Source organism: Curcuma longa, chromosome 8 (genome assembly GCF_044706935.1).
Source record: "Curcuma longa cultivar G26 ecotype Majalengka, Jawa Barat chromosome 8, ITB_CL_G26_1.1, whole genome shotgun sequence".
Lineage (NCBI taxonomy): Eukaryota > Viridiplantae > Streptophyta > Magnoliopsida > Zingiberales > Zingiberaceae > Curcuma > Curcuma longa.
In genome coordinates, this window is record NC_133868.1 from 2,277,691 (window position 1) to 2,291,366 (window position 13,676).

Genomic DNA, 13,676 nt, shown 5'->3' on the forward strand with positions numbered 1-13,676 from the left:
AGTTCCTCTTCTTTTCCCAAACTTCTCGCTCCCTTGGCTTGTCCTAACGTAACCTCACTACCTTTTGCAACAACGTGAGGAATCAATGGTGATTAATAGCATCTTCAACCTCGGCAGCAGTTATAACAACAAAGACAGCCTTGATGGCGCGACCCTGCTTGTAGGCCTTTTGCTTGACGAAGTCGTGGTCATGACCATTGAGTGAGCGACTCGATACTCATGAGCAAAACAACTTTGAGGAAGAGGAGAAAAAAAGAGGAGTGAAACAACTCCTCTGTTCGTGTTAGTAATGACGTTGTTATGTGTCTCAGTACTGGAGTGAATGAAAAATCTCGACTGTGTCGGCCAACATAGCTTGAGATTTTACACTGTGATAAAGACCATTGTACATTCTACCATATCCAATTGTCTCCTTTGTATGAGAGGGAAAAAAGTTACTTTAAAATTACAATTAAGTGTTTTAGTAATAGAGCTAATGGACTGAAGATTATTTGGAAAGCTAGGAACTTCAAGACAGAAGAAAGCTTTAAAGATGAATTTGCATGTAACTTCTGAAAAATGCAACAAGAGGAAAAAAGGGTTACTTTACAATTAAGTGTTTTAGTAATAGATCTAATGGACAAAATGTTATTTGGAAAGCTAGAAACATACAAGACAGAAGAAGGTTTCAAAGGTAAAGTTGGACTAATATCACCTTTACTAGAGATAGATGTAAAAGAACCATCAAGAATATGAACTTTATCTTTATCTGAACAGGGAAAATATGAGACAAGATTTGGTGAACTTGTCATATGATTAGATAGATGCACATGAGTCTATGATCCAAGAAGACGTTGAAGAATTCCTACAAGTGAATGCACTATATAAAATGTCTGATTGTGCAAAATGAGACTGAGACAAACAAAGAAAAGATTGAATAACTTAAGTCATATAAGAAGTTGCTGTAGGAAAGGAGGAATTTTCCATTTTTACAAAGCACAAATAATAATAGTTTTCCACCAAAGGTATTAAAAACTCGCTTGTTCACTTCAACCAAATTACTGGATCTCAAATGGCCAGCTCCTTTTACCTCTTCCTTATGTTTGTCATGTTAGGACCTGTAGGAATTGTCCCCACTATTTCATGATGTGAGAAAATCTATCCATATTGCTAACAATATCAAGTCAATCAAGCATTGGAATTGCGTCAGATTGAGATGATGGATGTAACAAAAGCTCAAAGTTGAACATTAGCTCGCATGATAGTCTGAATTCTTTTTGCTTGTCCATCTGAAATAGCCAAGGCCAAACAAGCATTTGATGCAGTAATTCAATGGCGGATGAAGAATCAAATCCTTATGACACATCCAGGCAATGAAAGAATGCCCTTCTGCTGATCATCCAAGCAGTGTTAATCTATTCGAGCAGGGGAGTTCAAAAATCTTGGGAACAGCAGAGTTCCATTGCCGTATCAGAGATATTGTTTGATTTCTAAGGGGGCAATGGTGACACCGACACTGCAGCAGAAACAACTAAAACTAAAAAAGCAACACCAACAGTGTTGGTGATGAATATAGTTGTGCTACCAAATTACAACAGAGAAAATATCAATTGCTACAAGGTAACTAGGGAGATTGAGAGGAAGAAGGAAGGAGAACGGTCTTGTTCATCTCCCTTCTCACAACCTTAAATTGTCACTTTAAGATTAATGTTGAAAATTGCAATTAGGTTCTTGGTAACTTAATAAATTTAATCCAAGCCCTTCATTATGATAAGCAATAACAAAGCAGTCCATGAAATGCACAATCTTACAAATATAGAAGAAAACAAGAGAAATTGTACTTACAGATGCAAGTTCAAAACTAGAGCAGTGTATGCTTTTTCCATGTTTGATAACCTAATATTGATGTTTAAGAACTTTTACTAAGGGCAATGCCAAAAATGAAGACAACATTTCAAACAATATAAACTGACATTGACCTGAATAAACCTGTCAGGAAGCTTTCCGCTGACATCTTTTTGTGGAATACTAAAGTAAAATCCTTGTCTATTGTTATAAGGAATCTTCAGATTTGGTAGCTTAAACTCGTCGCGGTACTTATTTGCGAGATTATGCACAGCTGTTGTGACCATATAATTAGAAGATTAACTATTCAAATAAATAGAAATCATGAATTAAACCTTCGCTAGTATCGCAAAAAGATCGCCTTGCAACATCAAGAAGTCCATCAATTCCGGCCTTAATAGCAAAACATTGTTGAGTGCAGGCAATAAAAGGAGCCCTTGCATGTATAACATCCTCATCAATGACATCCCCAATCCTAAACAGAAAGCAGAAGCCCTTTAAGGTTTTTATCCAAATTGTTAGCTACAGCATTCAATCACCAACAGAAATTCTAACAATTCATCCACGATATATCGAATTGCATGTGTTAAGAATAATAACCAACTAACATGACCACTAAAACAGTCATATGAGCATTGGAGGTAGGAGCATCGACAACTTAATTTTTTCTGCTCTTCAACAAAAGATTGGACATTATCGAATGGAAAATTTCCCAAAAGGCCCCTATTTTCAGTTAAAGCCCTGCCAAGGTCTTTCTTGCCCAAAGTCAAAGCCCTTCTGAGGTCTCCTCTTGATCAAAATACCCTCAGCACTGCTAATAAAAAATAAAAAAGAGATAAATTTCTTTATAAATAAAAAAAAAGAGTGTCAAAAAAAAAAAAAAGTGGTGCATCTAATGATTGTTGAAGACACTGACACTTGAAATTATTTTTCAAGGATTTCATAATGGGTCCTAAAATAATTTATTTTAGCACTCAAATATATTTTTTAGATTTTTTGGCACTAAATTTTGATCAAAATATGATTCCGTATTGCTTCCCGTGATATGTTAGAAGTTCATTTTTAATATTGTTAATGTCTATGATTATTTGCGGCTACCTATTGGGAATTTGCACATCATTATCTCTATTTTGGCACTCAAGCATGTCTTGGATGAAACATGGTATGTAATTCTTGAAATCGCATAACCAAAAAAGCATATTTTGGTCAAGAAGGGGCCTCAACAGAGCTTTATGAGAAAAAGGGCCTTAGCAGGGCCTTAACTAAAATTAGAGGCCTTTTCAGAGTTGATGCTCTTATTAAATTTGTAGCAAATATAGAAAAAACATGCTCCATGAATAATTGTTCTCACAAATCCAAGACAAAAATAACTGCCACTATTTACAATTTGAACCTAAAACTAAATTAGTCCAGCCTCAAGTGACAAACAGAGGAAACGTCATCAGTTAGTATTCTAAACTGAACTTCTAGAGTTGAATGATGACAAGCGACAAACAACTAACACTTAATCCTGAGACTCTTCACCCTGCTCCACTTGATTGTAACTCAAATGAAGCATTGCTAACCTTGTTCCTTTCACGTCCTCCCAAAATGAAATATGGAGGAAAAATAATCATATTTTATCACCTCTACAAATACATCAATAGCATGATGGTTTTCTATTGGCCTTCCATTTCCCTAAAACAGAGACTCTATTATTACCTAAGCACCTAATTATCCCAAGTGAGGAACATGTAAAGACCAATATAGGTATAAGATCAATGGTTTCAGGTGAGATCTTAATGCGTTCCTCATGAAAGATGCATCCAAACATTACTAATAACTATAAAATTCTCATAATACATAAACCTCAAGAGAAGTTTGTATAAAAAGATTATTGACATAAAATCATAGCCATTTGTCAAAGAAGTCATCGAGAAGTTGCATGCAAGAAACTTATAAATTACTTAAAAAATTTTGCACCATAGATACAGAAAGAATAAGAGCGGTTGCTAATGAGAGAAATGCCGGGAAGCCTCTAACCCAACAAAGATGGGAAGATCCTCGCTTGGAGAACTACAACTTCTAGTCTCGAGGAATTCTTCGGTCCTTTAGGTAATCATTGACACATATATCATTATGGATCAAGTAGCAAGGCATTCATGTAGTTTCGACTTAAGTAGTCAAAAAAGTTCTAAAGTAAACTCACTCCTTGGATAGTTGGCAATTGCAAATGTTTGGGTACTTAATGGATCATTCTCGCCCACAAGTGAGATCAATGGGTAATGGGCAAAACCATAATAATTGGGGAGGCCCTCTAAACTCCTTTGCTCATGGATTGAGGTGGGGTTAACTTAAAAGGATCCAAGGTTGCTCTCCAATCATCCATCACCAGGAGGATCATCAACCATTACTTGGAGCATTGCTTTCATTATCTGTGAAAAGGATACAACAACAACTTGTGTCGATCCCACTATCTTCTATAGTTGTCTTCAATAGGGTAGTCGCCTATGCCAATCTGACTAGGAAGTCTAACAAACCCCAGTGGACTTGCGAGTTGTTATGTTCCTTAGTTTCTATCATTGGAACAATCAATCAATCACCTCGAGTATTGTTGCATTCTTTAGTTTGATGCTCCCCTGTCTATCTTGGCAGTACACAAATAGGTATGGCCAAGGTTTAAAATATCGAGCCGTGCCGAAGTTTCGGTCCCGGACCGAAACGATACAGTTTCGGTACCGTATCGTACCATGCCGATATAATTTCAGTATTTTTAAAATATAAAATATATTAATTAAAATAAAAAATTAATCTAAATATTTAAAAATAAAAAATAAATTTTTTTTGATAATTTTATAGGTTTTAATAAAGCCTATTTAAATTATCCCGAACTATAGCTAGGAATTGATTATTAAAATCTAATTAAACCCTAAGTTTTAAAAATCAAAAAAATAAAAATTGCGGCCACTACGCGCGACCAGGTACGCGCGGCCCGCGCGCGGAGGCGTTGCCTGCGGCGACGGCGACGGCGACGGCACCTCTGGCAGCGTCGCTGGGCTCGAGCGGAGCCTTCGGCGGCATCGTCGAGGCCGCGCAACGCCTCCAGAGGCGTCGCCAAGGCCGCGCGATGCCTCCGAAGGCGTCGTCGAGCCCGGGCGACGTCGGCCTTGGCGATGCCTCCGGAGGCGTCCCCCGGCCAGAATTCTTGTGCCGGCCGGTGTTGATGCGTCAGCGGAACGAAATTTTTCACCCGTATCGCCCGATACGGTTCGAAATTTCAATCCTTGGGTATGACAACTTCTCCAATATCTTGAAGAGCCAGTTCTTCCCAATATTCAACTTAAGCCTTTTTGATGAAGGGTTCACAAATGTTAATTGCATGTTCCCATAAGACATATATGGACCTTTTCCTAGAAGGGAGTATCATTGTCATGGAAGAATAACTAACTTGTGTTACTTACTAGTATCTAGAGATGGGTGATGCACAATCGGAGGCTGTCACTATTGTTCCTCTTCAGCTCTTTGGCTTGCTGATCTACTGTAGGTATAAGGAAATTCTCAGGAATTTGTTCAGTGGTTGGGGAACCATCCTTGAATTGGAAAACGTCAAAGACTAATTTTCTCTCGATGGTTCTGTCAAATCCTTTGCAAGTCACCAAAGAAGATTCTGCACAGCATAAAATTGATAGTGAAGAGTTGTACCTTTTCCATTGATGTCCAGGTGATTTCTTCTTCTCCTTCGGCAAGTAGAGGCGGTTCTCTGATGTACAGTGGAAGCAGAGATTTGCAGGAGAGGACAATCCTGCAGAGGTAGAGGTAGATGGTGGGAGCTTAAAGGACCTGCCACAAAATTTCCATTTTGGGGTGTCTAAGAGAAAATTCAAAGCTGACAGAGATTTAGCACAACTTTGAAGAAATTGACAACTGAATCTAGCAGCCCTTCAGTTTCAGATTGGAGGATAATGTTGGCAATCTAGTTTTGATTCACTAGCACTTGGATCTATCCAACTGGAGGCCTCCTCCAAGGCATAAGGCCAAGAAAGGGTGAACGAAGCCTGTTGACCCACTTGGCATCCATTCCAGCTCAAATTCGGTAAGTCCACCAGCTGTCCATAAATGTTGCAGACTCAGTCAAAGAATTGTTGGGCCCTTCCCTCTTAGATCCTAAGGCACATTCTTATGCCACTTCTACTAGCAGACTATACATTTTCCTGGTCTGCATAGAGGATGTTAATGGAGGAGCTCCTGATCTTGATTAGGGAAGAGGGATTGAGTTGTATGTAGAAGCGCACATCCTAGCATCAGTGGAAGAGGGGACAACAGTATTGGATCGGATGATCACTTACAAGAAGGGGTCTTTACCTGGATCTCCCATAACATCAAGGAGGATGGAGTTCTCTAGCAGACCCCTCCGCATGTAGTAGGCTCAGTCAGTGTTCCTTTGCTATTGAAAGGTTGAACAGTTCTCCAGGAGACAGTATAGGCATGATGTTGGTTTGCAAAGCAGCAGACTTCAAGATCCAAGGCAACGACATGGCTGTAGATAGAGAAGTGGCCGAGTTGGCCTCTCATAGACAGAGTCGTTGCTCCACACCCTGTTTCTTTAGTTCCTAGCCTTTCTCAATGTATGTTCCTTAAAGCTTACTTGTTGGAATATCAGAGGGCTCAACAAGTTATCCAAGTGGAAATCTATAATAGATCTTGTGATGGAACATATATGTCATCTCATTATATTATACAAGACAAAAGCTAGTTCTCCCTAATACTTCGCAAATGGATATTCTATAAGAGGAGTGGAGCTTACAGCTGGGGGTGCCTTGTGGCTCTTGGCTGATCGAGTAGATTGGCACTTGATTACTCTAACAGATGGACACTTTTGGATCATCATTTTGGAGATTACTCTATCTCGATTTCTCTCAAGGATTCATGATCACTGAATATATTTCGTGTCACTTCAGTCTATGTCCTCACTCAAGCATAGAGTGGGTTAATTTCCTCACGGAATTGCAATATCTTGGTGGTCTTTTTGATGGATCGTGGCTTGTTGGAGGGTATTTCAATTCCACCTTATCTATGGCAGAAAGGGCAAATTGCATCACGAGTCAAGCAACTTCAGATATGCTTAATGATTGGCTTCCTGATCATGAAATATGGGATGTACCACTGCAGGGTTGCCACTTCACATGGGCAAGTTCACAAGGGGGAAATCCATGTCATGCCAAATTGGACAGCATCCACATCAATTCTAGTGCTGCAGAGATGTTGCAAGGATTCTTGACCATTGCTCTATCTTCGTGGTTGTCTAATCATTCCCCCATCCTTTTCTGATCTTGCAAGGTCAATTTCCTCACCCCTAATATCTTTTATCTTCAGAATAACTAGTTTTTCCACTATAAATTCCCAGATAAGGTGCAAAATGATGAGTCAAAGAAACTGGTGTGTGCGCTTGAGTTTGCAGGGTTTTGCCCCTTAAGATCTGGGCTTAGAAGGTGGGAGAGCTTTGTTAAGGCTCGAGTTGGGAGTAGGGAACACTGTCTACTAGAAGAACTTGTAAAAATAATAGTTTTGGAGAGCAAAGACCCTTGAAACTGCCGATTTAGAAAGCAAGATGGTCTCCCTAGCTGAGCTCCAGTCATTGAAGCTGGGCAAGATCAAAGTTGGGCAGCATAGACCAAAGTTTAGATGAGCCAAGGATGGGGGCAAGAATTCTAAATTCTATCACATTGCAGCAAATGAAAAGCGGCAGCGAAACTCTAACACTACAGCCCAGCTATTCTTGAAGCTTTTTCTGATCACTACTCAGAACATTTGGGTACTCCTAGCTCTTTGCTGCAATTATGCCTTTACATTTTTTGCTGATCATGACAGGTTCATGGATTCATTAGTAGCACATTTTTGAAAGAGGAGATTCTTAGTGCCTCTCGAAGACTAGGAAAATTGTAAAGTCTGAGGCCAGATGGGTTCAATGTGGAGTTCCTCTTGTCCTCCTAAGACGTGATTTGACATGACTTATTTGAGGATTTTCATGCAAGGAAACCACCTCCTAAAAATGCATCAACTATTTCTACCTAACACTTATCACAAAAGTGGAAGAAGCATGCAGGCTAGTTGATAATTGTTTTATAGCAGTAGAGTATATTCTGGTGAAGTTGATATTCAAAGTGTTTGTTGTAGGATTGTGATCCATTATTGAGGTTCTGATTGTCAATATCTGGCTTTCCTTCACCAAAAGCAAAAGCACAAAAACCTATTCCAGAATCAAAGCTGATTAATCGGTGTAAATCTGAAAGTGAAGAGGAATCATTATCAAATTGGATTATGATAGGACATTTGACAATGCTAGCTGGGATGCACTTGCCCATGTACTCACTCTCAGAGGAAAGTTCCTATTCCAGAATTGGCTCATCTTTTGTTTTCCTGTCCCATGATTACCTTGGGTTGGAAACGGACCTTTTGTTGTAGTTTCTATTCACTGGTCAGCCAATTTCACTGCTGACAGATAGCTTCTGCTGGCCCAGCAATCTCCTCAGAGGAAAAGAAGAATGCCCAATACTATTGTGCGCTTAGCTTCATTCTGTGTGGAGAGCTTGATGTGCAGTAATTAACCTTTGAAACTGTTCCAGCTGATGCCTTAAAGTTATGGGGAAAAAGATTCCACTTGTGGAAAATAAGGGTATCGGCTGTGGACCGAATAGTTTTTGATGGTCTCCTACTCCAGCTGCAATTCATGTTAAACCTAGACTAAAGGTTTCTGTGACCATTTTTTATTGTTGGTCGCTAATATTAAACTCCCTGTGTTGTTGGTGCAATTGGGCATCTTAATGTGTATGAAAAAAGTTTAAATTAAGTTTGTTTATTATTTTGTTGCGTGTATTTAAGTCTTGCAGGACTTGGTAGAATACACATGGAGATGACTTAGTGCAACCAACTTGGTTGGATATCCGATGGCTCGAGGTTCGTGGAGATTGGTGAAGGATGGCGTACAGCATCTAAGGGACTACAGAACGAGGAGTATCAAAATGTAGCCAAGGGAAGTAGACTTCAAAGGTAAAGGCGTGAACGATGGCATGGAGAGGAGCTGTGAGCTCAGGTACATCCAAAGGGCGTAGGACCGAAGAAAGATAGCTTCAAGACTAAGGTAAACTCTCAGGGAGTTAAGTGTTAAGAGACTATATCCCAGGTTGAGGAAAGTATATCAATATAAACGGAGTCGACCTTAGAATGGTCGTATCAAGTGCACCAATAGATTGGCACTCAACTGGTATATGATACCAATCGACTAAAAGCTAACTTAGGTATTCAGTGGTCGAATATAACAAGTTTCTATTCATGGCTATCCCGTCTAATTGATTGATGAGACTTGATGTCAACTGCTAAACTCTCAAACCCAAATGAGGAGATTTTGAGATTAAGCCCGAGTTGTGGTATTCCCAATTGACTTATAATGATTACCAAGTCAACTGGTAGGTTCATTCAACGGGCCAATGCAGTCAATTGGGGTCAATTAAGCAACAAATAGAATATTTTTTATCATGACTTAGTCGACTGGGGAATCAAATAATCATGGATCAATCTACTACTAGAAAATGTTGAATCCACTGCTTTTACAGAATTTGAATTGTCAGAAACCATTGATGGAGCACAACAGTCTAATTTGCTAACGATTAATGTGAGTAATCAACTAGTAGTAACTTAGCAGATTACTGGTAGGCGTCGGGAAGCAATGGTAACAGCCGAAATCTACATCTATAAAAAGAGAAGATGGAGCAGTACTGAAGGCTAACATTCCCGACATACTTGAAAAGTTGAAAGGCATTCCTAAGCTCTTTGTAATTTTTATTTCAATTTTCTTGTGCTTAATTGTAAATCAAAGAAATTGTAAGAGGTTTCTCCATCTCCGATGATTGATCGAGAAGGAGAAAAGCTTAGTGGCTGTTTGGAGACTAAGGTCATGGACATAACATCCCGTGAGGGATTGTGAACCACGTTAAATCTGGTATTTGGTTTGTTTTGTTTACTTTATTTTTGTTGCATTTGTTAAACTAACCAAAGTAATCTTCAAGCGAGTATTTTTTAAATCCTTTAGAAAGAGAGGCGTTTGCTATTCACCCCCCCCCCCAACTAAGCCATCCGATCCCCAATATATGCATTCAAAACTTCAGCTTGACTCAAAATAAAGAATTGCGTGAACATATCAGTAAACTCAAAATTCTTTTTCAAGAAATAAATGTTTGTTGAAACAAAGAGACAGAACTTGTGATACAAACCTTTTTCTCATTGCTCCATATTTTTTATTTTCACAAACAGTCTTGTAGATATTGCAAAGAAGCAAACTTTTTGCATCTTTAAGCACCTGAAAAGCAATTACAGCGACTTTTAACTCAAATATGAGCAAAGCATAGATGTGTTTAAAGCACATGTTGACCATCATTTCAAATAGAATAATCATGCATTAAATGATAACATTTCCTACATGCATATCATTCAGTCATATAATGTCTTCAGAAGGAAAAAGTTTGCAAGATCAGCTAAAGAATGAAATAGTTGCCAGTGTTAAAGTAGATGGCTTATCTTGCATTGTTTCCTGTAGCCTAGATATAAAAAACCCAATAACATCAATTATCACGAGAGATTCATGCACACCTTAGAGAGGAAAGGTAGGGCATCCAAAGCAGTTTTAAGAACTATGATATCTGATATCAGCATTTGGACCTTCCTAGTTTTTATTGTAGACCTCAAGGCTTCTTCTGTAACCTTTTTAGGTTTGAAGCAGAAGTGACAGAGTACTTTATCTGAACAAAGATTGTATAGATGCACAGTCAGTTGACAAACAATCAATAGTCACTTAACATATAATGGAAGCTTACCAGTTTCTTTTGGAAATTTTCGCAGAACTTGTGATAAACTGAAGAATAGTTCTTCATTGCTCATTAGCTCGTCCTGATAAAAGAAAAAAAAGTCAAGAGTGAGAGAATGTGAAAATGAGCCTGCAACTGATACAGAAGTTGTTTTATTGTCATATATGTGAGCCTGAAGCCAAGGTATATCCATAAAGAAATACAATTATCCAATTGCTGTGCATCATTATTGGAAGAATAGTTTTCCTACCTTGTCCTCAATGGTTGGCATGACTTCGAGGGTCTAGAGACACCAAAAACACTAGTCATTAATGCACTGACTTCTAAAGGTATCTTGTGCACTTACCTGTATTGAGTGGTCATAGGATAATAGGTCACAAACAAGGGCTGAAATCTTGTTCCAAACTAGGGTTTCGTTCCCTGATCAGAATGAGACATGCCAAGCGTGCCAGGCATCATTGCTAGTGATTGTGTTGAGTGCCAACCTTAGGCAAAGGAGGGAGGATGAACCAAAGGAGAAGAGGAGGAATTGCGTACTTGTGGAACCCTCATGGACCAATCAAAAGCCTCATGTCACATCACATAAAGGTTTCATTCACCAAAAGTCATCATATCGTGGCATGGAAGCCATCGTCTTACATCACAATCCCTCTTAGTGTTGCAGAAACCCTCGTCTGGTTGAAGTTGCACCAAGGAAGTCATCACAGGCAATTTTTGTTCGTCTAGGGCTGGTGTTATATAACAAATTTATTCCATTTGATTATTTTCATAATTTAATTTTAATTTTCAACAACTAATTGAACTAAACAAAACCATTTAATTTATTCATAATTCTAATTCTAATTTTGACGATAACTTGAGCTAAACCGAACCAATATTTTGAGTTTTGATGTCCAATTAAAGTCAGATTAGGTTTTCATCCAGTCGTTCAGGGAGGCGTGGTTAAGGTTCAGAATCTCAAGCTGTGCTAGTGTTTTTGTCTTTGACTAAAACGATATTGTTTCAGTATCGTGTCGACATACAATGTATGGTGTCGATAAAAAAATTAAAACTAGAAAAAGGAAAGAAATTAAGAAGAATAAGATACGACAACTATATAGTCAAGTTCAATTTTTTCCGTTGGAATGCTATGATTGACATTATCTTGTACGGAAACAAACTACAAAAAAAATCAACATTATCTTAATTTTAACAAGTGAACAGGTGTCGAGTGTTGGCATAAAATGATACTCGTCAATGTGATTGATACATCTCGCTATCGAGTAGAATTGAATTTCAATAATTTATCAAAACGATAAGTTTCGACCATTTCACCAAGTATGATATGAGATTTCAAACCATAGGCGTGGTGATTAGGATGAGATAAATTTAGATTGGTCACAATTTGGATTTATTTTGGTCATTTTAGGAATTGAATCAAGTTTCAACTTGAGATAGATTGATTTAGTCATGCTTGGTTGGATTTAGTGAAGTTTTTTGGATGTTAGAATCAAAATTTAAAATCTCGACTCGTGTCAGAGTTCGATTTTTAATTGGAATGATAGTGTTTCACTATCATGCCAACGTTTTGATGTATAGTGTCAATGGCGAATTGGAGGTGGAAGGAAGAAACATATGAAGAAGGAAAAGAACATGACAAAACAACTATATACTTAAGTTTGAACTTTGTGTTCCATCTGAAATGGTATAATTTTCACATTATCTATTATGAACACCAACTAAATAAATAACATTATCTTAATTCATCTAGACCTGTGTTGTAGCATGTCAAAGGTTATGAAGTGTTGGCATGGCACAATACTCATTGACATGACACAACAATATAGGAAGATATAAGTTTTGGTGATTCATTGAAACAATACATTTCGATTGTGTCGCACAACAACATAGTACGAGATTTTAAACCATGGTTAGCATTATTTAAATCTTCTCTTATTCTCTCTCCACATATCATTTCTTCCCGAAACCTCCAAACCCTTCATCTCTTCATGATTCCTTCTCGACACGGTTCCTCTCTCTCCTCCAACAACCCTAAGCTCTCCAATACCCTCTCCCTCTCTCACTCCCTTTCTTGATCCTCTTTCTTCTCCCATCCACTCACCTGTACAGTCCCAAAGCCACTCACTTGCTGCCACACAGCCTCCAACAAGCAATTGTGTTTCTTTTCCACCTCTGCAACCCAAGGGCCACCTCTATTCTCTTTCTTTTATCATCTGACCTCTCCCTTCTCTACTCACGCCGATAGCAACTTCCAAGCCATTGCCATTGACATCACCAATTAACTATTGCATGTTGTATTTTTTCTCTTTATAAGTTTTAATCCTGTGATTTCCTTCTTTGATTCAGATTAGGGGTGTTGGTTGTTGAGTAGATTTCTTCAATCCATACCATCAAATCTTTCTATCAAAAGACAACCGAATCTAGGTAAGGGGTTTCTTACCTTGGTTTATAGCCCTTTTTCTTGGTGATCGGAGCTCCATTCCTCATTGTAGCCTCTTATATTATCCCATTGATTAAAGGAGTGGTTAGGTATAAGTTGTTTGATAATTTATATGGTGCTGTATCATTGTTACCTTATTAGTGTGGGAAAGGTCTAAGTATTGTTTTGTTATTGCTATTATATTTGACTATAAATTGAGTTGTGGTATAAGTAATTGGATTAAGACTATCCGATGGTGGTTGATCCCTAAATTTAATGTTATTATTATGTTTAGTATTCTCTGCTATGGAAACAACTCTGTTCTTGTGGTTGGGTTTGACCATGTTGGCAATATGATTTAATTGTTGTGATTTGATATGTGCATCAAGTGCGCAGGTACTTGAATAGTGCACATGGTAGAGATCATGTGTTTAAGGGATGGAAGCTTGGACTGAGCAGAGCAAGGAGCTCGATAGATTCAATGGGATCAAGTTGTGGACTTGGCAATCATAGAGCTCATATGCTCAAGAGCTTAGCTTGAATCAAGTTGTTGCGTTGAAGCTCAAAGACGAGCTGATGGACTCAAGAGTCAGAAG

At 38.4% G+C, this 13,676-nt stretch overlaps 1 protein-coding gene across 1 annotated transcript in view; it reads right to left on the bottom strand.

The window, feature by feature from the left end:
• Nucleotides 1-1,163: 1,163 nt before the first annotated feature.
• Nucleotides 1,164-13,676, bottom strand: part of LOC141833183 (DNA mismatch repair protein MSH4) — a 42,408-nt gene continuing 29,895 nt past the window's right edge. The window contains exons 9-15 of the mRNA XM_074720569.1: nucleotides 10,671-10,743; nucleotides 10,447-10,595; nucleotides 10,071-10,156; nucleotides 2,160-2,299; nucleotides 1,959-2,098; nucleotides 1,825-1,875; nucleotides 1,164-1,268 (exon numbers count right to left, since the gene is read on the bottom strand). Of these exons, the coding sequence (XP_074576670.1) occupies nucleotides 1,164-1,268; nucleotides 1,825-1,875; nucleotides 1,959-2,098; nucleotides 2,160-2,299; nucleotides 10,071-10,156; nucleotides 10,447-10,595; nucleotides 10,671-10,743 (744 nt within the window). The remainder of the gene's footprint in view (nucleotides 1,269-1,824; nucleotides 1,876-1,958; nucleotides 2,099-2,159; nucleotides 2,300-10,070; nucleotides 10,157-10,446; nucleotides 10,596-10,670; nucleotides 10,744-13,676) is intronic.